This window comes from Pelodiscus sinensis, chromosome 10, assembly GCF_049634645.1.
Source record: "Pelodiscus sinensis isolate JC-2024 chromosome 10, ASM4963464v1, whole genome shotgun sequence".
Classification (NCBI taxonomy): domain Eukaryota; kingdom Metazoa; phylum Chordata; order Testudines; family Trionychidae; genus Pelodiscus; species Pelodiscus sinensis.
Genome location: NC_134720.1, coordinates 55,731,940 through 55,757,653, shown reverse-complemented (window position 1 = coordinate 55,757,653; position 25,714 = coordinate 55,731,940). Strand labels below are relative to the sequence as shown.

General features: G+C 43.0%; 1 protein-coding gene across 12 annotated transcripts in view; it reads right to left on the bottom strand.

The window, feature by feature from the left end:
* The window catches only part of DLG1 (discs large MAGUK scaffold protein 1), a 360,129-nt gene that overhangs the window by 54,374 nt on the left and 280,041 nt on the right, over positions 1 to 25,714 (bottom strand). For 7 of the 12 annotated variants that reach the window (XM_075938333.1, XM_075938327.1, XM_075938331.1 and 4 more), the window contains 2 exons: positions 7,735 to 7,834; positions 88 to 129 (listed from right to left, as the gene is read on the bottom strand). In XM_075938333.1, the coding sequence (XP_075794448.1) occupies positions 88 to 129; positions 7,735 to 7,834 (142 nt within the window). Of the gene's footprint in view, positions 1 to 87; positions 130 to 6,935; positions 6,970 to 7,734; positions 7,835 to 25,714 lie in introns of all 12 variants that reach the window. The other 5 variants (XM_075938328.1, XM_075938334.1, XM_075938329.1 and 2 more) reach the window with 2 other exon arrangements.

Here is a 25,714-nt window from a genome sequence, read left to right as displayed (position 1 = left end):
ATAAATATCTGGAAAAAATACTAAGACAAATCCAAACTTAAAGACAATAAGAAAGTTGAAAATAAAGAAGGAACTTATAACACTTACGGTAACTACTTTCACTATCGCTGGCATTAGAGGTTACATGTTCTGAAATTGCAACACAATGGAAAAATAAGGGAAAAAACACTAAATGACACGGGGTTCAAAAGAAAAACTGAAAAATAATCATGATGAAAGATAATGCTGACATTGATAAAGGATAAAATACCAATAAATATTGCATATACAAGTTTTAAGGAATTTATGGTAGCTCATCATTTAGCTCCACTTTACACAAAAAGAACTGTAATAAAAATTAAACATTTTTCACATAAAAATGAGACTATGAAAAAAAAATGAATCCATATTTCATGCACAGTACTGCAATCCTTGTGCTTTTACCTCATGGGGAAATTTTGTAGTGCAAGAGCTGGAGAACTTAATTTTTAGAGACCTGCATACGTATACACAAAAATGAGCCACGGATCTCCGCATCATAAAAATGAGCTGTGGATATTTCTATCCATTCTGCGGATGTGAATACCCACAGATATCTGCAAATTTGCTGGGCTCTATGCATTTTTAAGATAGGTTATTGTCCAAGTTTGTTACTAATGCACGATGTACTCTAGAGACATATCACTCATCTGCATGGAGGCTAGCAACTGAAAATAATGAAATGTACACTTTTGAATGCATCTGATGCAGTAGGTTTTACCCACAGAAGCTTATATCCAAATCAATCTGTCAGTCTTAAAAATGCCACAGGACTCCACATTGTGTTTTCAAAAGATATGCTGAGTATAGTAATTAGTTCAGTAACAGAAATTTAATTTTTTATTATAAGTTAATTAATCATTTATAATTTCTCTGAGGTGCACTGCAGAATTAAGATCTACTTTGTTTTCTGGTTTGCTTTTCAAAACTGAACAGTCTTGTGCTGAGTATCAATATGGATCTCTTGCCTTTCACATTAATAACCAATCCATTTTATGGGTTACCTTAATTAAAAATGTGTTGCATTGTTCATGTTAATTAAAAATTACTGATTTACTAGATTTGAAAGTTTCTATGTTACATATTGTTTAAAAATGAATAGACTTTGCTTTCCATTTTTAGAGACTTATACACAGCAACAGTTTAGTAACACAGCTGAACTACTGAAGTATTTAACTGACGTTTAGATGAATATTTACTTTTATTTTGTTTACAACTTTTGCATTTACTTATTATTACAATATTAAAATGCTTGAAGGTTAGAGAACACAAAATATATGTAAATCAGCATTTGATTCACTTTCGGACTAAAGCAGCAGAAGAAAGTTTATAGGGGTAGGCTTTTTCTCTGTTCCCTTTGTTCTGTCTTAAAGATCACAATGCACACTTTAATAAGATTTTTTTCAGTCTCTTTGAAGCTCAACTTCTCATTTTGCTTGATCCTACAGTGAATTACTAAGCCTGGACTTCTGATACCAAAAGTTTGTTGTCTTTGGGTACGTCTACACAGCAGGGCTTAACTCAAAATAAGCTATGGAAATTGAGCTACGTCAATTGCATAGATTATTTTGAAACAGCTGATTTCAAAATTGGGAGCATCTACACATCCCTTATTTCAAAATAGAGTACTCTCCTTCTGACTTCCCTTACTCCTCATACATTGAGAATTACAAGAGTCAAAGTAAGAAGCCCTTAGTTTGACAATATGTTGACATTATTTTGAAATATCTGCCTGCTGAGTAGACGCGGACTAAATCATTTTGAAATAATGCTATTTATTTCAAAATAAAATTGCTGTGTAGACGTACTCTTAGAGAGTATTTCACTATTTTTGCATGATAGAAACAGAATATTAGAAAGAAAAGATGGGCAAGACAGTATTTTACAGAGAGACAGACAAACATTTGGTCCAACACAAGATACTACTTCCCTCAAATTGTGTGTCTAATATCCTGGGACAAACACAGGTACAACCACATTGCAGAAATAGAATATGAAATGTCCAAGTATTTGTGTATGCTTACATGGACATATTTCATGTTAGCAGTTAGTAGAAAGTGCCTATATTAGAGCACAAAGAGTGTGTGTGTGTGTGTGTGTGTGTGTGTGTGTGTGTGTGTGTGTGTGTGTGTAAGAGACTAAAGTGTGTGTGTGAGAGAGAGATGAATTTCTAACTATAGTGTGTGAAAGAACTGCATCCTGTGGAAGAGACAGCAAGCAGTATGCAACTTGGGATACACCATTTCACCAGTTTGTTAGACTAATCAGCAGTGTATGCAATGTAGTTGTAGTTATGTTGACCCCAGGATATTAGAGAGAAGATGGGTGAAGTAATATATTTTTTTGAACTAATTTATCGGTGAGAGAGACTAGTGCCTGAGCTTTCACAGGGCTCAAGAAGGGCTCTGTGCAGGGGTGAAAGTAAGTGAACAGACTTACTGGTACACTGAGGTCCTCCTGGGCAAGGTGTGAGAGTGGCCCAGTGCCCCGAGAATGGGCAGGGCAGGGGACCAGACTTACCCAGCCAGTCCTTGATGCTGGCTGTTTAGGTGGCAGGAGCCCCAGGGCTGCAACAGCAGCAGCCAGGAGCCCTGGGCTTTGGCTGGCAGTAGTGGTGGTCGAGAGCCCCAGCTCCATTTAAATCACCAGGCCTAGCAGCCCTGTCAATAGTGTCTGGCAGTGCTTCTGTGGTACTGCTGCTGGATTTTTCCAGGAGGCATACAGCTAGAGGGAGGAGCAAAGAGGAGCAAAAGGGGAAGCACTTTAACGCTGGCCATAAAGGGGCCAGTACCGGTACACCACCTCGGTGTAAGCTCAAGAACTTGTCTCTCTCACCAGAGAAGTTGGCCCAATAAAAGGCATTAACTTTATGTCCTTCGTCTCTCTAATAACCAGCAGTGTGATACTTTAGCAATGGGCATGAGTTGTAAAGGTATAGGAGAGCAGGGCTTACTATCAGCTATGAAAAGAGGAGATGCAAATAGCAGACTGCTGCCAAGAGCTTTTTGAAACTGTGAAAGCTTTCAAGAAATCCAGTGGGGCTGCTGTGACCCAAGAACCTTTTAATGTCAACTGACAATGGGGTGCAGAAGAGTACAAGTAACTCCTGATTCTGGTATGCCCTTTCTGGTTAACTGAATAATGTCATTTTAGCTCTTAAATGAAAGTTGGCGTCACACTGGTCATCAATATCACTGTGAAAAGTATGTATATGTACTATGTAAGGTGTTCTTTATATGTATTAGAAAATTATGCTCTTAAAGTTAAAAACAGTTCACCAGAAGGTGACAATAACATTCCTCCAGACATGAGGTAAGAAATCTCTCTCTCTCAATTGGGATGTAAATGAAGTCTTTTAAGCTAACACCTTGGATGCCTATTTACAAACAAATTCAAATGTAAACAGAGAAAGGAAATCACCATAAAGGAGCGCACAAAAAAAATAATCCATTGGGGTTTATTTTTTTGAGGAGTACAGGATCTTTCGAAAAAGGCTTTTCTTTTCGAACGAACCGCGTCTAGACCGAGGTTTCGCTTTCGAAATAGCTTTTATAAAAAAAACGCCGTGACATGATTATGCAAATGAAGCACAGGAAATTCAAATCCTGGCTTCATTTGCAATTTCGATATGTCTAATTTACATCCCTCTTTCAAAAGAGGGATGTAGTTTAGATGTACCCACAGATTTCCCCAGCTGCCAGTATACACATACACTCTCTGTCTCTCTCTCATGCACACACCCGTACACACAGGGTTTCTTTTCCACCCCTCACCTTCCCCCTGCCCGTCTACCCCATCTCTGCAGAACAGGACAGGGGGCACAGGGCTGGGAGCAGGCCAGCTGCTGGCAGCTACTGTAGTCTCAGCCTTATGGTGAGTGGCTTAAAGAGACAGAAGCAGTCTCTCAGAATTCTCCAGCAGCTAGCACAAACACCAATGTCTCTGGCGCACACACCTTCTAACGTATACTTGTGGTGGTGGTGCTGTTATTACTACTTCTGGGTACTTCCTGCTACATGTATATATTCTCTGCAATTTTATTCTTTCAAAAGTGCTGTTATTTTAGTTTGATTGGTCTATTCATTTCATATGTTTAAATTTAATTCTTTGAACAGTGAGTTCTAAAATACATGACCTTCCCTGCTGGAGTAATTATCCCTTTGGCAACTTTTAAAATACATATATCTAGGTTTTTCTGTTTCTATTACCACACATATGAATATATTAACACAATATTGATGCACATCATAAAATTCATTCTGCACATGGATGGAAAAAATTAATTGGTATGAGTTTGTTTTTTATTTAATTATTTTTTCCAATATCCTTATTCACTCTCATCTGAATAATAAAGTCTTTGACTTTTTTCTTGTTTTCATGGTAAGTGTATGTAAGTGCTGTGTGTTAAGCAAAAAGCTGGTCTTGAGAATATCTGGTCTAGTACATAAATGTTTAGTGCATAAAGGTGTGGACACAGGGAATGCTCCAAGTATTAAGGGAGAGTCAGGAGTACGGAGGCTTGGAAAATAGTGCTTGTGCTGCCAGAAGCTCTTCATTTCAGGAAGTGGTTCCAGAGCAAGCACAACCAAGACTTCTTCTGTTATGAGAAGGAGTAAGTAATACTTTGCTATTCACTTTCTCTACACCATGAATCATTTTACAGCCTTCTATTATATACCTCCGCACACCTTAGAGTCTCTTCTAAACTGAACAGTTCCAGCTCAACTAAACAGTTTTCTCCTCATATAGAGGCTTTTTCATATTCCAAAGTATTTTTGTTACTCTTCTCTGTAGTTTATCCAATTCTAATGTTCTCTTTTTGGAAATAGGGCAACCAGAACTGCAAACAGCATTCAGAGTGGGCATACCATGGATTTATATAGTGGTGTTAATATATTTTCTGCCTTATTATCTATCCCTTTCCTAATGGTTCTTAACATTCTGGTAGCTTTTTTGACTGCTGCTTAACATTGAGCAGATGTTTTCAAAGAACTACCCATAAGGACACCAAGATCCTTTTCTTGAGTGCTAATAGCTGTTTTAGACGCCATCAGTGGGGATTATGTTTTCCAGTGGGCATTACTTTGCATTTATTAACATTGAATTTAATCTGCCATTTTGTTGACTGGTCACCCAGTTCAGTGAGATCCTTTGTAACCTCACAATCAGTTTTGGACTTAACTAACTTGAGTCACAGTACCATCTGCAAACTTTACCACGTCACTATTTACCTCCTTTTTCAGATCATTTTTTAATATATTGAACAGCGCTGGTTACTGTACAGATTCATAGGGGACCCCACCATATACTAGGGATGTGAAAGTGTAACTGTGTACATGGTTAACTGATGATGAGCCTGGGCTTACTGTTACATGCAGGCTCCCGGTATGTGAAGGGAGCCGGCTTAAAAGCTGGCTCCCTTAATGCACCAGCTCCCGAGGAGCTGCCTGTCCCCTTCCCCAGCACTGGCACTTGTGTGTCAGAGCCAGCAGAGCAGGGGGCAGGTGGGAGCAGGTACAAGTGGGGAGCCACCTTTAACTTTTAAATTTTCAGTGATTACACGGTTACTTAAATGCATTTTAACACCCCTATTATGTACCTCCTCCAACTGTGAGAGTTCAACGTTACTGATCCATGAAAAGATCTTTCCTCTTTCCCGATGACCGCTTACTTTGCTTAAAGTCTACGTTATCATCTAATAAACCATCTTGTTAATCTTTAAAGTGCTACATAGTCCTATATTTTATATCCACTGGATCACCCTCATTCACATGTTTGTTGATCCCCTCAAAGAATAGGTTAATAGAATTTATTTGTAGCCTCAGAGCCTTTCCAACTCAGAAGTCTGAGATAATTTGTGTATCTTGATCACCAATATTTTAAAATTAAGCTAGTAAACTTTAATTTTATCCACAAATTCTATCCTTTGCTGGATCATCATGTTAGTGGTGCCTGAACACGTGAATCAGGGCTACTCAACGTGCGGCCTGTGGGACGGTTTGGGTTTACATGGGGCTCTACATGCAGCCCAGGCGGGGTGAACAGTTAAAGATGCAAGCGGATGGGCTGGCTGGAACAGATGTGTACAGGGTATGAGCATTTTTAACGCCCCGGGAGGAGATGCTGGGAGTGCTTTGTATTCATGCCCATCAGTGTGAAAGAAGCTATTTGCATATATATGCAACCACACTTAAGTTGTGGCCCTCAGCATGTGCTGAAAGTATCATTGTGGGCCCCAGGGCTTCTAAAGTTGAGTAGCCCTGACATAGACAACTATACATAGAGGTCAACTTTTTACTTGAGTAACTATTGGTAAGGTTTAAAACTTATTGGAATTTAAATTACAAAGCAAAATTATAACATGGGCATTACTTATCCAGAACTGCTTATCTAGCATCCCCAGTATTAATATTTTTCATGAAATAAAACAGATAAAGCTTTGTATGAACTGCTGCTAATTTTAAAATACATTTAGCAATAGCAGCCACTGAAACAGAATATCCTACACTAAAGATTAAAAGAAACAAAGCAAATAAACATTATTGCAATGGCGTGGATCATAGTTGTAGAACACTGTATTTTTAAAAAAAATGAAAGGTATAGGTAATATAAGAATGACACACTAGAAAACATGCACTAACTAGTTCAGAGACAGCAGCCATTATCTGTGGCATACAGAACAGGAGGCTAAGCTTCTCAACTAAAAATAAAATGTGACTGTCACCTGAATTAAATGAAGTAGAAAGATATTAAAAGATAAAACCCAAGAACATTACAAATTAATAAAATTCTATTCAAGTGTGAAATAATTAACCTCCTCATATCAGCAGAGCAATATCACCAGTCTCAAAATGGATTGATAAAAGTTAATTTTGCAGATGGAGGTTAAATATAACTTGGGAGTTTTTATCACTTACTCAGGCCTTTTGATCCCATGTCGTCAGGGATCTCCTGTAGAGTAGTCCCCAGAGGGCAAGCAATAAAAAGATAATCACAAAAGAAAAATAACTGTCAGTAATGTATAAAACTGGCGCTACGATAAGAGACAGTTTCAAGAACATTACAGGGAATGATAGTTCTACGGAAATTTCAGTCAGCTCCTAGCAGCTGAAGTATTATCAGTGGTGCAAAAGGCAGGGGGGCAGCTTATGGTATGCAAAGATTTGAACAATTGACTTTATTTTTATTATAAATATAAAATTTGTTTCAAAGATGCTTCCATCAGGGGAAAAAAGTAATAAATAATTAAAAGGAAACACCCTAAAAATGAAGACAGTGTTAAAATGAAAGGTTAGAACAGAAGAAATTTCAAAAAACCAGTCTAAAGTGCCTGGTATATAGTTAATGTATAATCCAAGTAACAGTTTTATAACTGTGCACTCTTTTTATGAAGTTACGGACACAGAATATTATGATGAGAGTAACAGAACTTAGTTATCACCTTCAATTGCACACACAGTTATTATCCCACAGTCCCATCCAGTTCATCATGAAAAAGGCTGCTCTTGGAGTCCAAGAACAGTTAGGATGCACTGTAAAAGCACATGAATCAATATACTGATTTAAAAGATTGTTTTGTCATTCACATTGAGTTCTATTAACCTGTTGCAGCTCTTGAAACTGTCTCCAAGGTAACACCCTACTACAAGCTAGCAGGCCTTTTGGGGTGTGTGTGTGTGTGTGTGTGTGTTTCTCCATTGGATTCCACATACTTACGGTCAATATCACTGGTTTCTTGCTCACTCTGGTCCTTGTTCTTGTAGAAGGGAAATTTTCGGGAAAAGAGGTTCTTTTTACGCTTGTCATTGAATGACTGCTGAAGAAGAAAAGGAGGGGCAAAACAAAGGATGTCTAATGTCTGTGTGTACAGAAGCCCAGCCCCAGCAGCTTTGTGGAAGCTGACTCCTATAACCACATGATGCAGTTTGTATTTTCATTTAACATCATCACCCCAGCTCATCAGAAATAGAGTGGACTTTAGGTTTTGCTCAAACCCTCCATGTTTTGCATGTTAATTAGTGAGAGAATTGGAAAACTGGTGTCCATGATTTATCATCTGTGGCCTTATGCTTCATAAGTCAGAACCTTTGTGAAGAGAAAAATAAGAGCTAGTAGGCTGATAAACCATCAAAAGTAAATTGCATTTGATTAGCAGAATGGAGGAAGTCTCAGATATCAGATAATACAGGGGGAACAGGTACTACCAGCATTATCTGCTTCCAAAATCACAACTAACTACTTGAATGACATCTAATGTAAATGAAACCAACATAATTAAATGCTGATATTATACCTATTTCCCTGAAAAACAGTGATGAAAAGTAACAATTTTACAAAAAACAAAAGCTTTGCCTACTTAAAACATTCCATCCTCAGTTTAAAAAAAAACTCTGACATTTGCTTAGTTCTTCTGCATCAGCAAATCCTTATAAATTCATGGCAAGAAATGGACATTGCAGTGGGAAAGTTCACATCCCAGGGCCAAGGTCCATTATTAACACTTGCTTGTTTCGTTTAGCTTGTGAACAACATTGTGGGGAGGAGCCATAGAGGGGGACTGACATTTTAGAAATCAGACATTACAATGCACAGAATGGTATCCAGAAAGAATTAGGAATTCTGGTTGCTGAATAAAGTGTACAGATCAGATGCTTTAGTCTGATTCAGCGAGAGTATTTTTATAATTTATTTTCCCACTGGAGAGCAAGTTATTATTATAATCCTATGCTGCTTTACAAATAAGATGAATATACATCTTTATGTACACTATCTGTGAAAGATAGTACCACAAATTTAATTATAGTTGGTGATGTCCACTGCTGAAAATATTATAAAAGCTTCCCATTTTTAAAACATATTTTTATTCTAGAATGTGACTATACTAAAATGGAATTGTCCTAACTGTGCAAAACTGGTCTCTATCATTAAAAGACTTCTTTAATAAGCAGTCAGTCAGTTTCACCCTGACATCCCTAATGAAGGCTGTGGATTTGCGCAAGTCTCATTGTGTGCTTCATCTGGCCTGCAAAATTTCTGTTACTGGTGATGATGCAAAAAGAATGGCTGAGTTTTCAAAGTTTATTACTAAATTAAAAATACATGATATGGAAATTGTGCCAGAAGCATGGAGCAACACACTACCATTTCTAAAGAGCCATGTTTCAAAGTACATTCTTCAAAAGAAACTACTGGTTTTCAGTTCATGTATAAGGATTCCATTAACAGTTATTTCTAGAATCTACAGCATAACTGCAATATGCTGTCCATCATATTTTATCCAATTTGATCATACTCTTCCTTAATCACAACATGGGTCCTGATGCAGGTAAGCCTTATTGGAAGAAACACAAACTGCTTTCTCTTCCCTACTACTACTTCATGTGAAAGGAGATATTGTAGCAAATAAAGGATAAGGCAGCGCTGTGTTCCTTTGACTAGCTGTGCACTTTTTCAGGGCTAGTGAACAATCAGCACAATGATAAGCTTGTCATTTATTCAGTGAATGCCTGCAGTGTATCATGTAAATTGCTCACTCCTACAGTGGTCACAGCTTTTCCAGCCATCTGCTTTAACAGACTTATTCAACAATGTCAGATGCTGGAGGAATCACTGCTGTTAAAAATAATGAATTTGGTAATTTAAATATTATCAGGTGCAAAAAAAGGGCATATGGCACCAGCAGTGCCCAATAAGGCCTGTCACGGAAGGTAGAGTTCTGGGGAAAAAACAGCATGAAGAATAGTAAGCAGGAAGTTCACAAAATCTCTTAATGAGTTGGCATCAGCAGGTAGCAAACCTGGTATTCAACTGTGAGGATCATCTTGACATATGGGCACAAGAAAAGAGTTGCCTGTTCTCATAACTGGTGTTCTTCGAGATGTGTTGTTCATGCCCATTCCAATTCATGTGTATGCATGCTGCATGCATGAACATTAGAAACTTTTCCCTTAGGGTAAGCTGTGGAGCACCCTAGAGTGGTGCTGTTATATCAGCACGTATATATCACTACTGACCCTACCATTCCTCATTTCCTTCTTGCCAGCTACTCCGACAAAGGGGAAGGAGGGTGGGATTGGAATGGACATGAACACCACATATCCTGAAGAACACCAGTACGAGAACAGGTAACGGTCTTTTCTTCTTTGATTGTTCACATCGATTCTAATTCAGGTGTCTCCCAAGTTGCTACCCCACAGAGGTGGAGTCAGCATTTGGAATCACAGACTGCAGGACTGCTCTACCAACTGTTGCGTCCTCCCTGGAGGACTGATCAATTGCATAATGGGCTGTGAACATGTGACTCAAAGACTAAGTAGCTGCCCTGCAGATTTCCTGCAAGGGAACCTGTGCCACAAAGGCCACAGATGAAGGTTAGGCCCTGGATGAGTGGCCTGCGACTGGCGGGAGAGGAACCCCAGCTAGGTCATAGCAGGTGCTTATGCACCGCACTATCCAGGTAGAGATGCACTGTGTGGATACCAGGTTCCCCTTCATATGCTCCGCGGTTGCCACAAACAGCTGTGTGGGTCTCCTAAATGACCTAGTGCTGTCTATGGAGAAGGCTAAAGCAATCCTTACATCTAATGTATGCAATACCCCCTGTCTATCACTAGAATGAGGTTTAGGATAAAAAACTGGAAGGAAGACCAGTTGTGACAGGTGGAATTGGGAGACCATTTTTTGCAGGAAAGCTGGGTGTAGCCTAAGCTGTACTCTGTACTTGTGGAAAACTGTGCATGGTGGTTCTAAGGATAGGGTCCTTAACTCAGACACTCGTCTTGCTGGTGTGACAGCTACCAGGAAAGCTACCTTCATAGACAGATGTAGCAAAGAGCACAGCCATCTGTTTGTAGGGTGGACCAAAAAGTTTATTGAGTACCATGGTTCATGTCTCAAGCAGGTACAGGAGGATGACAATACTGGTACAACCTGTACAACCCCTTTCTGAACCACGCCAGCATGGGGTGGCTGAATAGGGAATGCTGGGAACAACCTGGGTGAAAGGTGGATAAAGCCACTAAATGAACTTTGACTGAGGAGGGCACCAGCCCCTGTGATCACAGATACAACAGGTACTCCAATACTACCAGGATAGGTACCTGCCCTGGGGACACATTCTACTCCTTGCACTAGCTGGAAAACCATTTCCATTTGGCCAAATATGCCACTCTGGTAGAGGGCTTTCTACTGCCCAATAGGACCTGCTATACCTGGGCCAAGCACTGAAGCTCTAACGAATCAAACCATCCAGCTTTCATGCTATCAGATGGAGTGAGCGCAGATCTGGTTGCTTGATGCATCCCTAATACTGCGTCAGGAGGTCTGGCAGGAGAGGAAACAGTATTGGGGTTTCCATCAACAAGTTGAGTAGGGTGGAGAACCAGTGTTGGCACAGACATGCTGGTGCCAACATGATTAGATGAGCCCTGTCCCTCTGGCTTTCACAAGGACCCGATGTACTAGGGGAATCGGGAGGAAATGCATATAAGAGGTGCCTCCCCCCAGTAGAGAGCTAATGTGTCTCCTATGGATACTAAAACAAAAGACAGGACTATGCAGCACTTTAAAGACTTACAAGATGGTTTATTAGCTGATGAGCTTTCGTAGGCCAGACCCACTATACTAGATAGGGATTCTGGACTGAACAAAGGCTAGGTCTTTTTTTGTTTTTGGGGAGACAAACAAGTCTAGGCAGGGAGTCCTCCACTTGCAGAAGATTGATTTCATCATGTCTTCCCTGACCAACCACTCATGGACCATAAAGGTCCTGCTGAGTGCATCTGCCAATGTGTTTTGCAGTCCTTGGAGATACCAGGCTTCAAGGTGAATTCTGTGTTTCACACAGTAGTGCCATAGCCTCTATGTCTTGTTGCATAGGTGAGATGACCTTGCACCCCCTTGTTTGCGGTCATATTGTCCATACACACCAATATGTACTGGCCCTGCATCCAGCATGCCAATCTGACCTCTCTCAGTTACTTCACATTGAGGTGAAGGCTCATGCCCATGGGTGACCAGAGTCCTTGCGTCCTGAGGTTATCCAGATGGGCTCCCCACCCCAGGTCCAATGTGTCTGTCACCAGTCAGAGTGAGGGTTGTAGTTCTTCAGGGAGGGCCAGTCAGGATTTAATGCCGAGGTGTCCTCACAGGTCTCTGGTCTGTGGAGAATAACCAGAAAGCTGCTTGCGTGTGCGCTCAGTGATGTGTCGCGTCGACTTGTGCACTTAGTCTCCACAGCTGACCACAAAAGAGCCCCAAAGACCACAAAGCAGATAAGGATCGAAGGTGCCAGGCCAGGTTTATTGTAGAGCGAAGTACAGTCATAGTTGCCAGTAGATTCTGTTGAACCACTTGCCACAATGGAATGACTCAATCAGCGGGAGGTCCCACTGCTCCCTAGGCCATTCAAAGGCTGTCCCCCAAGACACCACCTTATATACAGGTACAACAAGTCACACCTCACTGCTGATGTATCAGGGTGCCATTCTCTGATGCTACTTAGATACCACCCATCACCCTGTACCTCATGGTTTGATTAGATATCTCTAGCCATCATTCTGCCATTTTAGACCCTTTCTGGGACCTGAGTCTGTATCTGAGACGAGTGGGTACCAAGGTCTTTTTTAATGAGCTAGTGATATCATGTGCTTTCCACTTATGACCAGTACCAATTATTGTTCTGCAGTCAGTACCTAGCATCAATTAGTGTTTTGTGCTTTCAGCTCTGTTCGTGCCAAGTTCTGTGAGCTGGGGCCTGCCTCTTGCTCACAGCTTAGCTTTGCTTTATGTTAGCCCTCTTTTGTTCATTGTTAACTAGGCCTCAGACCAGGCCTGTGCTGCATGGGCTTATGTTTTAGGCCCTCATCTTACTACAAACTGCACTCCCTCTAATAGATTGCAAAAGTCCATCCACCACCTGAGAGACTCTAATGCCTTCTGGGGAATGGATATTACCATGCCCAAGTTGTGATGCACAGGTACATACACTAAAGCAAGCCACCGTGAAGGGGGTCTTAGATGTAGACGAGTGTACCCGATCATATAACAACATGATGTCATGTGGCCTATAAGCCTGAGGCACATCGCTGTGGCAGTGATAGGATACCACGTGAGGGAGTCTACAATGTCATGAATGCTGTAGGCCCTTGATTCTGGCAACAGTGTCTTTCCTCGTATTACCTCTAATATCATTAACTCACAGACACTTACCTTCCTTCCCCCCCCCCCCCCCGCATCCCCCTTCTGTTCTGAAATGTGATTCGTCCTTTTCATATGTGTTCATTTTTTTTAATTGTATCCCTGGGTATATATGGTTGTGACTATTTTCTTCCACTATTTGATCTGAGGAAGTGGGTCTGGCCCACGAAAGCTCATCACCTAATAAACCATCTTGTTAGTCTTTAAAGTGCTACATAGTCCTGCATTTTGCTTCAGCTACACCAGACTAACACGGCTACATTTCTATTACTTTCCTCGTATTGAGTCTAATGTTGCCCCTATGAATTCTATACTCTACACCGGGCTCAACATCAACTTCTTGAGGTTGAGGAGAATACCCAGTGTTACAAACAGCACTAGGGTGAGGTCTTTGTGGGTCAGGAGCTGAGACCTGGTGTGCGCTTTTATCAGCCAATTGTCCAGGTAAGGGAATACTTGCACTCCCCTATTTTGGAGGAAGGCCACTGCCATACATTTGGTAAACACTCGCGGGGCCAAGGAAAGGCCAAAGGGTAGCACTGCAAATTGGTAGTGCCCTCCCGCTATTGTAAATCCAGACAGGGACTTATAGTGGGTAAGGCTAGGGTGGCCAACCCATTAAAGGCAAAGAGCCACAATAGTTGGGGATATAGCACAAAGAGACAGCGGAAAAAAAGCTGTTGAGAAAACAAACAAACCAAAACATGCTGCTGCCCCTTTAAACACAACTCCGGTGGCTTTTTGGCCACATCAGGCACCATTTTGGTTTGCTGCACAAGGAAATGGGGACCATTTCCAAGGGTGCAGGGGTGACTTCGCGAGTCATGGGGGAGGCTTCATGAGCTGCATTTGAAGGGGGAAAGAGCCGCATGTGGCTCAGAAGCTGTGGTGACCATCCTGAACTTCATTTTCCACATATATCGATTGAGGTTCCTTAGCTCTAAGATAGGTCTTAGGCTGCCTTTTGCTTTTGGGACAAGGAAGTAGTGAGAATAAAAACCCTTGCCCCTGACATTCTGAGGTAGTTCATGAATCACACCTGCCTTGAGGAGCAATTCAACCTCTTGTTTTAGGAGATGCTCATGAGAGGGGTCCCGGAAGAGGAATGGGGAAGGGGGATTGTGAGGTGGTGGAAAAGCAAACTGCAGGGAGTATCCCATTCCAACCACGTGGAGGAACCAACAATCTAACGTAACATTGGCCCACGCACAGTAGTGGTGGGATAATCTGACTAAAAAGAGGGGAACAGATCCTATAGGTCTGGTGCTCTGCTCTTTGGCACACCTTCAAAAGGCCTGCTTGGGGCCTGGGGGAGGCTTGGAGCAGTTATTCCCCTGGTTATTCTGCTGTGAGGTGGTTCTCCTCCTGTTTTTGTTTCTATTGTGCCTGCACTGCTGCTCTTTGGCGCTGTCTGGGCACAAACCTTTGCTGGGAAGGTTGAGGGTGGAAGGAGCACCTTTGGGATGCTGGGGTATGCATCTCCCCAGGGATCTCATGGTTGCCTGAGAGTCCTTGAGGGAATTCAGCTTACTGTCAGTCTGCTCTGAGAATAGGCTATTGCCCTCAAATGGAAGATCCTGTAATGTAGACTGGACTTCTGGGGCAGACCCAAGGCCTGAAGCCATGCACAGCAGTGCAGCGATACCCCTGTCAAGAGAGTTTGTATCTCTGAGTCCGTGAAATCTAGGGCTGCCTGAAAGGAAGTTCAAGTTATTGTGAAGCCCTCTTCCAGCATGCCACCGAACTCCTGCCTATCATTGCGGGGCAACCTCTCCTTAAACTTTGTTAAAGTGTCCCACGACTTGAAGGCGTACCTGCTAAGGATCACCTGCTGATTCGCGATCCTTAGCTACAGACCCCCTGTCAAGTAACTATATTGCCAAACAGGTCAGTCTTTTTGGCCTCCTTTGATTTGGGGCCTGCGACCTTCTGGCCTTGTCTTTCCATCTCGTTGACTGTCAAGACCACAATCGATGAGGGGTGAGTGTGAGTATAAAAACTCATAACCTTTAGGTGGAATAAAGTACCTTCTCTCAACACCTTTAGCTGCCAGAGGGATAGTGGATGGGGGTCTACCATAGGGTCATGTAATTCGACTATTTTCTTTATGATTGGCAGAGCCACCCTGGATGACTCTTCATGTGCAAGGATGTCCACCATTGGGTCCTTGGGTTCCTGTATCTCCTCTACCAGAAGATTCATGTTCTGCGCCACCCCACGCAGCAACTCTTGATATGACCTGTGGTCCATGGGTGGAGTCCCAGACATAGAGATGCCTGCCATTGCTTCATCTGGGGAGAACAATAAATAGGCTTGGGTCTGGGCAGTGTCCTCGGGGCCCACCTGATGGCCTTTCCCCGGTGGCTTCTCCTTAGCTTCTGGGGGTGGACTGTGCCCTCTAGGTGGACAAGACTCCACTGCAGATGGTGTGCTCAAGCGGCACCTGTCCCGAAGAGAACAGGATCTGTGACTTGTGGACACTATCGACCAAGGAGTGCCCTGGGACTTGTGGTAAGCCCATGAGGTTCAGAAGGGCCGCTGTGCAGGCAGTGGCCAATGCAGTTGCCACTGTGCTGGCAGGTCCTTTGTACTGCATCGAGACAGGCTGCGTCGAGACCCGGTCGATACCAAGTCTGACTCTGATTCAGAATGGGACAGCCACAGTGGTGCTGACTATGTTGGTGCCAGGACCTTGTCTGGGACCCAGATCAGTGCCTCGGAGGCTTGGAAGGGGAGCGGCACCTCGGACTTCTAGACCGTGACCTCAATCTGGAGACTGATCTCTGTGTCGAGCGTTGATCCCTCCGTGCCAGTCTAGCACTTGGTGCTGGACTCTCTTGCCGTGCTGGCAGTGGAGGACATTGCGCCAGCTATAGGGGAAACTCCGAGGAGGAAAACCTGTCTCAGTTTCATTCCGTGGACTGTGGTCAACAGACCATGGCCAGCTTTCCCCTTGAGCAGTGTGGTCCTGACGGTTTGTTGTGCACCATGGATGCCTTGGCCTCTGAGATTTCTATCAGGTCTCTGGCCACTTCAAAGGTGTCCAGCAAAGGGGAGTTCAAGACCTGCACCAAGCTCATGTCTCTCAGTGTATGGTCATGTGCTGGACTCGATGGTGCCAGTTTCGGGGCCAGAGTTGACAGCATGTCCTGGACCTCCTGCACCGGGGATTTTCTCCGGTCATGGTCCAGTGTTTGACCACAGTTCGCAAGCTGTGCAAACTTTAAAGCCTGAGGCGTTAGGTATGCCCTGGCACCACAGGAGGCTGAATGCTTGGGCATTCGCCTACTGTCCTTTTATTTGCTTGAAGAGCTTTATCACGGGGAAAACATAGCGAAGACCAGGGAAAAACGAGAGCTACCGCTAGGAACTAGGCACTTGCTAAGCAAGAGCTAGCTACAGTTCCAACGTCACCATGGATGGTAAGGGCAGGGGAGGGAGGGCAGAGTCAGCAGTAGTATATATGCACTGATATAGTGGTACCACTCTAGGGTTTACACCGCCGACTCTACAGGAATTGCTAGGGGAAAAGTTTCCAACATTTATGCATGTGGCACACGTACTCCTGAATTGGAATAGATGTGAACAAACACTCAAAGAAGAATTGGCATCTAACCAATCATATGCCTGCATCAACTACAGATAGTATAGGCAGGGTTCTGGGTTCTGGTCCTCCCGAACTTCTGCACCTAAGGTGATGGCACGAAGTCATGGCTACTTAAGTACAGAGCTCCATCAATCATTCTTAAATTGAAATTAACCCTGGATCTAACAACCACATACAATTTATTTTATCTAGTGAATCAGGATTACTATGCTGAAGGCTTTTGGAAGGCAGCTAAGAATTGCCTCTCAGGGATTATCACATTTTACAGAATAGATGGAAAATATGAGATGCCTTTACCACAGATTTCCATATATGAAGATCTCTCATGACAATTGCAACTACAGCATGAGGACAAAAGGTTACCATGAAGCATAAGTTAAATAAAATGTTTCAACTTCAAAAGAACACTATGGAAAGATGTGACAAAGAATGTTGCTGCAATCCACATGAAGCAAAAAGATTTAGCTCCTTTAGCTATTTTTGTTTATTAGAATAATGTAACAGTGCTTTTAACTAATTTTTTTATTTGATTACTTCTACAGAAAACTTTATTATATTAAAACCATTTCACAATAATTTCATATACTGCATGTATAATGGTCAGAGTCAGTTCCACTGCAAAATAAATAATAATAATGTACTGATTTAAACAAAACATTAGCCAAAAGATGATTTTTAATAAAAATATCATTTTAAAGGCTAGAAAGAATTGCTTATTAGTTGTAGACACTTTAATTTTATAAATATTTAATAGATCATTGCAAAATCTGGACAGATTACACAATAATTTGTTAAAAACAGAAGCAGCACAAGCAAAATGAGATAAATGTGTATATTAAAAGAATAAATAAGAAAAAATGATAATCATGCAAGCTCCAGTCTTTCAGTTTTCCTTACATAGAACCCTTTCAGTAAGAATTGTCAATACATGATATTTGAAAGTGCCAAAGTAGAAGAATATAATATATATGCGAAATACTGCAGGTAGGTATCTTCATATAGTTACTTCCAGGGAAAAACCTATATGACCAATTACTGAATGGTACTAAGGGTACTTGAAAGAGAAACTGAAACATTAAAATTTGCAGCTGAAGCAAAAGATTATGAACAGCTTAAGAATGATGAGTGCTTGGAACAGGAAAATGTTATTATAAAGAAAGAAATGCAGTTCTCTATCAATGGCAAGCGTAGTTTGTTTTTCCACTCAGTATTTCATGCATATTTTCGGTGCTTCCTTAGTACACAGTGACTGTGTACAAACTTTGTTGTAGTCAACATAAAAGATGATTTATTACACAGTTAATTCAGTTAACTGCTTAGAATTTTATGATAAATTACAAAACATGCATTTACCTTTCTCAAGGTATATACTGTATGGTAATATTTTACAAAATTATTTTCATTTAATGAAAACATTCTCTACAAATATTTAAATGTCTAAGAATGTTTCTTTTGTGACTTTCACTGGTTGAGGACTTCAGTTACAAGTAATATGTGAAAAACTTGAAGAGTAACGTAAGTAAGAGTAATCTTTATCATTGTAAAAAAATTGCTTAGTTATAAAATGTTAAAAGTCACAAAATTATAGTAAATTCAAATTAACTATAAAATTACTATATAATTTAAAATAAAAATTATAAAATTTACTATAAAATCATAGTAAATTCAATGCAGTTGGCATGGTATAATATTCAAATGGCAATATGAATATTTTTCAATTCAGTCCAATATGTAATTTTTCCTGTACAAACTAAAAAAACCACATAAACAATACTAACTTTGGCCATCAGAAAGTAACTAAAGGTATTTTTTCCTTCTAATACATGATGGTCAAAACTACACAAACATACTTTGCATTTTACCATTATTACAACTAATTAAAACTTTCAGTATGTACCATGGAGATAGCATACATTATTTGGTAAACAGGTACCCAAACAGGGTTTAAACTCCTGTGGTAAAAATCCTTATTAAACAAAGTTCTTTTGAGGTTGCTCAGTTGAAGAGATGCCTACCAGTACACCAAGCTATCTTAAGGGACACAGTACCTGTTAACAGGAACCATGTAATAAAAGAAAGCATACGTTGGTCCAACAAAAGATAAATGCTATTTTATCAGAACTATGTATGCATAATCTTATTACCTTGTCTTTTTAATTTGATTCTCAAAATTTATAAAATTCATACTAAGTAAACACAATTAAAAATAAATCTTTGGGATCTTTAGCAGTAGCCTACTCTGGATATATTGTATTAGCTCTCTTTGCTTTTAAAATGATTATAAATAAAACTATACTTATTTCCAAAGAATTTTGAAATATATTTTGGCTAACATGTCAACACGTTTGTAATTTAGATAAGGTCTTAAACGGAAAATGTATTTCATCTCTGCTTATTAAGTTACAGAAGATCTGGAAACACCTGCTACTATTCCTATGCTAAGGGGTTTGATCTGTCTGTAAAACTGAAGCAATTCAGGAAAGATGTAGACAAATTGGAGAAAGTCCAGAGAAGAGCAACAAAAATGATTAAAATTCTAGAAAATATGATCTATGAGGGAAGAATGAAAAGGTTGGGTTAATTTAGTCTTAAGAGGAGAAGACTGAATGGGGCCATAACAACACTTTTTATGTACATAAAAGTTGTTACAAGAGGAAGGGAGAAAAACTGGTTAACTACCTTTGGGTATGTCTACACTACAGCGCTAATTCGAACTAACTTAGTTCGAATTAATTAATTAATTCGAACTAACGCATCCAGACTAAAAAACTAGTCCGAATTAACGTTTTACTAATTCGAACTAGCATGTCCACACAGAGTGGACCCTGAACCGGGGTTAAGGATGGCCGGAAGCAGTGCCGGCAGGGCATCAGATGAGGACTTAGAGCGTGGAGCTGCTGTCTCAGGCTAGCCGAGGGCTGTACTTAAAAGGACCCGACCCCCACCCCAGACAGACAGTTTTCAGGGGTGTCCCGCTTGCAAAGCAGTCCTGGCTTGGATTGCCCGGAGTACCCACATGGGCACATCACAGCACTCGGTCATCAGACTGGCTGCACTTGCCGCAGGCTGCCATCTGGGGAGGGGGGCAATTGGGGGGCTGCAGGAGAGCTTCCACCCCCAGAAGCCCGCAGAGCCAGCCCAGTCCTCCCCATCGGGGGCTCATACCACATTCTTCCCTCACCTCCTTCCACTTACCCCTCCCTAGCTCCCCTTCCTGATGTACAAAATAAAGGACAATTGTGTTCAAAAATAGAATCTCTTTATTGAACAAAACTGGGGGAGACTGGGAAAAGGAGGTGGGAGAGGGGAAGAGAGAGGGTGGGAGAGGGGAGGGCAACTAAAATGATCAGGGGTTTGGAACAGGTCCCATATGAAGAGAGGCTAAAGAGACTGGGACTTTTCAGCTTAGAAAAGAGGAGACTGAGGGGGGGATATGATAGAGGTCTATAAAAGCATGAGTGGGGTGGAGAGGGTGCATACAGAAAAGTTCTTCATTAGTTCCCATAATAGAAGGACTAGAGGATACCAAAGGAAAGGAATGGGTAGCAGGCTTCAAACTAATAACAGAAAGTTGTTCTTCACAAAGCAAATAGTCAACCTGTGGAACTCCTTGCTGCAGGAGGCTGTGAAGGCTAGAACTAGAACAGAGTTTAAAGAGAAGTGAGAAATTCATGGAGGCTGGGTCCATGGAGTGCTGTTAGCCAGGGGGTAGAAATGGTGTCCCTGGCCTCTGTTTGTGGAAGGCTGGAGATGGATGGCACGAGACAAATGGCTTGGTCATTGTTTTGGTCCATCCCCTCCAGGGTCCCTAGTGTTGGCCGCTGTTGACAGAGAGGCTACTGGGCTAGATGGACCTTTGGTCTGACCCAGTACGGCCATTCTAAGCTCAGGGCTCAGGGTCGGGGGTCTCAGTGGACCACCTTGATTTTCATGCAAACCTGCTCCTGGGTGGCCAGGCTGGCAGCTCTCCTGCCCTAGACGGCCGCTTTCCTGTGCCTAGTGTGGAGGTCGTGGACAAGGTCCACGATGTCTGCACTGGACCAGGCGGGTGCCCGCCTCTTGCGGTCCTGGGCAAGCTCCCGGGAGCCGCCAGCCTGGTCCCGGGAAGAGGGGGAGGGCTGGGGGGCATCGGGTGGCTGGCTCGAGCCGTGCCAGGTGCAGGGTCTGCTGGCTGGGTGCTGGCAGGCTTGCACCTGGCACGGGCACTGTAGCCAGACCGTGGCCCTTTAAGAGGTCTGGGGCCGGGAGGCGGGCAATAGAGTTTCCCTGGTGTTGGCCAGAGTGGCCACCAGGGAAACCTGGGGAGGGCTAGCCTCCCACTAGTTTGAATTAAGGGGCTACACACCCCTTAAATCGAACTAGTAAGTTCGAACTAGGCTTAGTCCTCGTAGAATGAGGTTTACCTAGTTCGAACTAAGCGCTCCGCTAGTTCGAATTAAGTTCGAACTAGTGGAGCGCTAGTGTAGCGCCTATCAAAGTTAATTCGAACTAACGTCCGTTAGTTCAAATTAACTTTGTAGTGTACACATACCCTTTTATAGCTGTTGTTCTTTGAGATATATTGTTCATGTTCCTTCCATTCTAGGTGTATGTGTACTCATGTGAACAGTTGGAGAATTTTGCCTTAGCAGTATCTGTAGGGTCAGACATGGCGCCGTCTTGAGTACCACACTCATGTATTGGTATATGTAATGGGGCCCTGCAATCCCGCACTAAAACCCCCTCAGCAAAAGCCCTATTCAGGCGGCGGGGAAGCGCGCACTGGCATTGTGCCGGGTGTATCCACGCTGCAGACCAGCTGACAGCCTCAGGCGCGGTGGCATGGACGCTGCAGGAGGGGCGGAGCCAGCTGGTGACGTCAAGATGACGTTCCCCTCCGGCGCCGGGCGCGGCGGGAGTTTTAAACACCGTCCTAGGCTGTGTGAGGGAGAAGGGGGTTTGGAGGAAGACAAACGGCAGGGGATTGGAGCCTTCGTCCCCGGAGGATGGGGAACATTGCAGACACCCGAGAAGCAACACAGTCCAGAAGGTCATCCGGAGTGATGAGTGGCTGGCCCACGGAGGGCCGGGTAAGCCAGCAGCAGGGAAAGGAAGACAGCACGGAGAGTAAGTAACCCAGGGCGGGGCCATGTAAAAACCCTGCAGATTGCCAGGTTTTGGCAGGACACCCCTGTCAGCTGGACCTGGACCGAAACCGGTCCGTGTCCTTTAGGGCCCTGGGCTGGGGCCCGGAAATGAGGGTGGGGCCAGGCCCCCTTCTCCCCCTCTCGGAGCAGCCAAGAAAGAAATGCCCAAGAAAGCAACCAAGGGGCGTTTTAGACTTGTGCCACCGCGAGCCAGCGGGAAAAGCACGTCATGGGGGCGACGATAAGGGCGCGGAACAAGGGGGCACCAGACTATCCCGCCAACGCTCGGACGCCCCGAACTATCCGTGGAAGGGGTAAAGCCTAGGCTGTGTGGGCACTGTCGGAGGACAGTGGCCCGAATCAAATAGCGCCGCCGCCGTCAGAGCCAATTCCCCAAAGTCGACGACGGGTGATGCTATAGGGAGAGTCGGAATCCCTACAGTATGTCAGGCAGTGTCAGCCCTGCTCCCTCTCAGTTCCTTTTTGCTGGCAACTCTGACAGAGGGGCAGGAGGGGGGGTAATGAAATGGACATGAGCAACATCTCAAAGAACAAGTTATGAAAGATAGGTAGCCATTTTTTCTTCATTTGCTTGCTCGTGTTGATTCTATTCTAACTGGCTCATAAATGATGTCCCTGGAGGTGGGCTCAGAGTTCAAAGATGTGTGACTTGTAACACCACCCTCCTGTGAATGTATGGATGGACAGCCGGGTGGGGGCCCTGCAGATATCAGAAATTGGGTCAGGAAGGTTGCTGATGAAGCTTGTGCTCTGATTGAGTGGATAGTTCTGATCACTGGCGCAGGCACCTTTTTCTGATCATAGAGATATCAGATGCAGACAGTGATCCAAGAATAAATGCTCTGGGTGGATCTTAGATAATCTTTCATCCTCTTTGCCATTGTGTTGAATTGCCAAATAGCTTGGCCCTATCGATGTAGAAGACTAGCTCTCTCCTGACATCCAGGTAGAGCAAGCTGTGCACCTCCTCGGACTTAAGAGGCTTTGGGCAGAACACAGGCAAGAATTGATCCTGGCTTGTGTGAAACTGCAAAACCACCTTGGGCAGGAAAGACAGATGTGGTCACAACTGGACCTTGTTGGTGAAGAACACAGAGTGGCTTTGATGCAACTGCCCTAATCTCAGAGACCCTTTGAGCAGAGGTCATTGCCACTATGAATAACATCTTCCAGGAGAGCAGAAGAAAGGAACAGGGCATCATGGCCTCAAATGGAGTGTTCATGAGCTAGGTGAGCATCAGATTCAAGTCCCATGGAGGAACTGGGCCCTGGACTTGGAAACAGAGCCTCTCCAGAACTTTTAAGAACTGTACCATCATGCTATGAGTGAACACTGCCCTGCCCTGGAACAGAGGGCGAAAGGCTGGTATAGTGGCCAAGTGGACCTTAACTTACCAAAGGGTTGACCTTGGAGCTTGAGATTCATAAGGTAATCCAGAATCAGCTGCAGAGAGGCTTGCTCAGGCCTAACCTCTTGGACTGTGACTCAACATATGAATCATTTCCATGTGGCTACGTAGGTCATTCTAGTGGCAATCTGTAACGGTGAACTGGTGACCTGGGCAGATGTGGAGACTCAGGGCATGGCAACAAAAGGGTCTGCGCCTCAGCTTCAGAGGACAGTGCTACTTCTTGCCTTCTGGGCAATCTTCATGGTTGGATTGCTATAGTAGGGAACTTTAGAAAGATCCATCACTGCATGTGGTGCCAGCTGCAGTGGGAGAGTCTTTTGCTCTCTTGGCACTGAGAGCTGAGCCATCAGTCTGGGTCACCTACCACTCCTCGGAGACGGTGATGAATCCTTTAATACAGAAATCATCATCATCAACATCCATGGGCTCAACTCCCATTGGTGTCCGATGCCTCCCTCAGTATTTCCTTCCAGCTTCCCCTGTTCAGTGCAGGGTGGCTTAGTTTCTTTACATTAGCTCCACACCAATATATTATATCATTTACCCATTATCTGTGGGGTCTGCCTCTCCTATTCGGACCATCTATTACGCCAAATACCAACGGCTTAACTTTTCACTCATTGTTCATTCTGCAGATATGTCCGAATAGCTGTAACTTCCGTTGTATAACCTTCTGAAGTAGGTTCTCTTTCGGCTGTATCTTCCTATATATTTCCTCCTTGGTGACCTTCTGCATGCATCCTATTCTCAGGAGCTTCCTATAACAACTCCTCTCGAATGCCAATATCCTTCTCTTAGAATCTTTCGTTATTACCCAAGTCTCACATCTGCACAACATGCTGCTAAATACACACGTTTTCAAGTTGCTCAGCTTCATTCCTAAGCTAATCACTTTACTTTTCCAGATCTTATCCATTGCCTTCAAACTCACTCTTGCTTTCTCTATTCTAGTCGCTATTTCCTTCTTACAGTTTAGATCATACGTCATGTTGCTCCCCAAATACATTAAACTTCTCTACATTCTCTAGTTGGATCCCATCTACACTGATCTTCCTTCCTATTTCCTTATCTCCAAATACCATTGTCTTCGTTTCATCAATATTCATAATCAGTCCATACTGCTTCCCTTCCTCATTTAGCACCTGCACCATTCTCGCTAGCTTCTCTTCATCTTCCTCGATGATAACTATATCATCCGCAAACCTCAAGTTGTTAATTCTCATCCCGTGCACCGATATCCCTTCTACCTCTTCCTTGATCTTGTCCATCGCTCTCTCTAGGTGTGTGATGAAGATACACGTGATATCGGATCTCCTTGTCTCATTCTAAACCAACTTCCCAACTCTCCGCATGTTCACAACGCTGCCTCAGCATTATCGTTGATATCGTTCAACAACCATATCAGTCTGCTATCCACTCCATATGACTCCAACACCACCCAAGTCACTTTCTGATCTATACTGTCAAATGCAACGAGGTAAGGAAAGTGGCCAGAATGGATAAGGCGAATTGATTAGAGGAGAAGTGTGAAGATATAGAGAGGTATTACAATGAGTGTAAGATCAGGGAGGTGTATAAAATGATTAGGAATATTAATAGGAAGTGGCAGCTGAAGCAGATGGCAATCAAAGACGAGAATGATAAGGTGCTCATGGAGAAGGTTGTGCAGTGATGGACGAGATATTGTACTGATCTGTGCAAAGCACAGTTGGACCTGAGTGTCTCAGAGAGACTGATAGAAGAACTGAAAGAGATATCACCACCGAGCATAGAGAGAGAAACTGATATTTTGAAGGAGAAAGTAGAAAGAGCAGTGAAACGACTAAAGAACAACAAGAGCCCTGGAAATGATAAGAGCATGGGAGAGATGATCAAATATGGTGGAGAAAGTATGATTCAGGAAACACACCGACTATGTAATATAGAGTAGAAAGAAGGGAAGGCACCTAAGGAATGGACAAGATCTGTGCTAGTGACAATACACAAGAAAGGAAGCGCATTGGAGTGCAAAAACTACAGAACGATTGCCTGAACGAGTCATCTAGGCAAGGTGCTGATGATGATACTGACGGAGAGACTGAGATCACAGACAGAAGAACATCTGGCGAATGAGCAAGCGGGATTCAGGAAAGACAGAAGTACCATACAGCAGATATTGGCACTAAGATTGATAGCGGAGAAAGCTTGGCAAAAGAACAAGAACATCTACAATTGCTTCGTTGATTTTCAGAAGGCATTTGATAGTAATACAGGAGTGGGGAACCTTTTTTGGGTTGGGGGCTGCTGACCCACAGAAAAATCAGGAGGAGGCCACAAAAGTGAGAAGGAAAAAA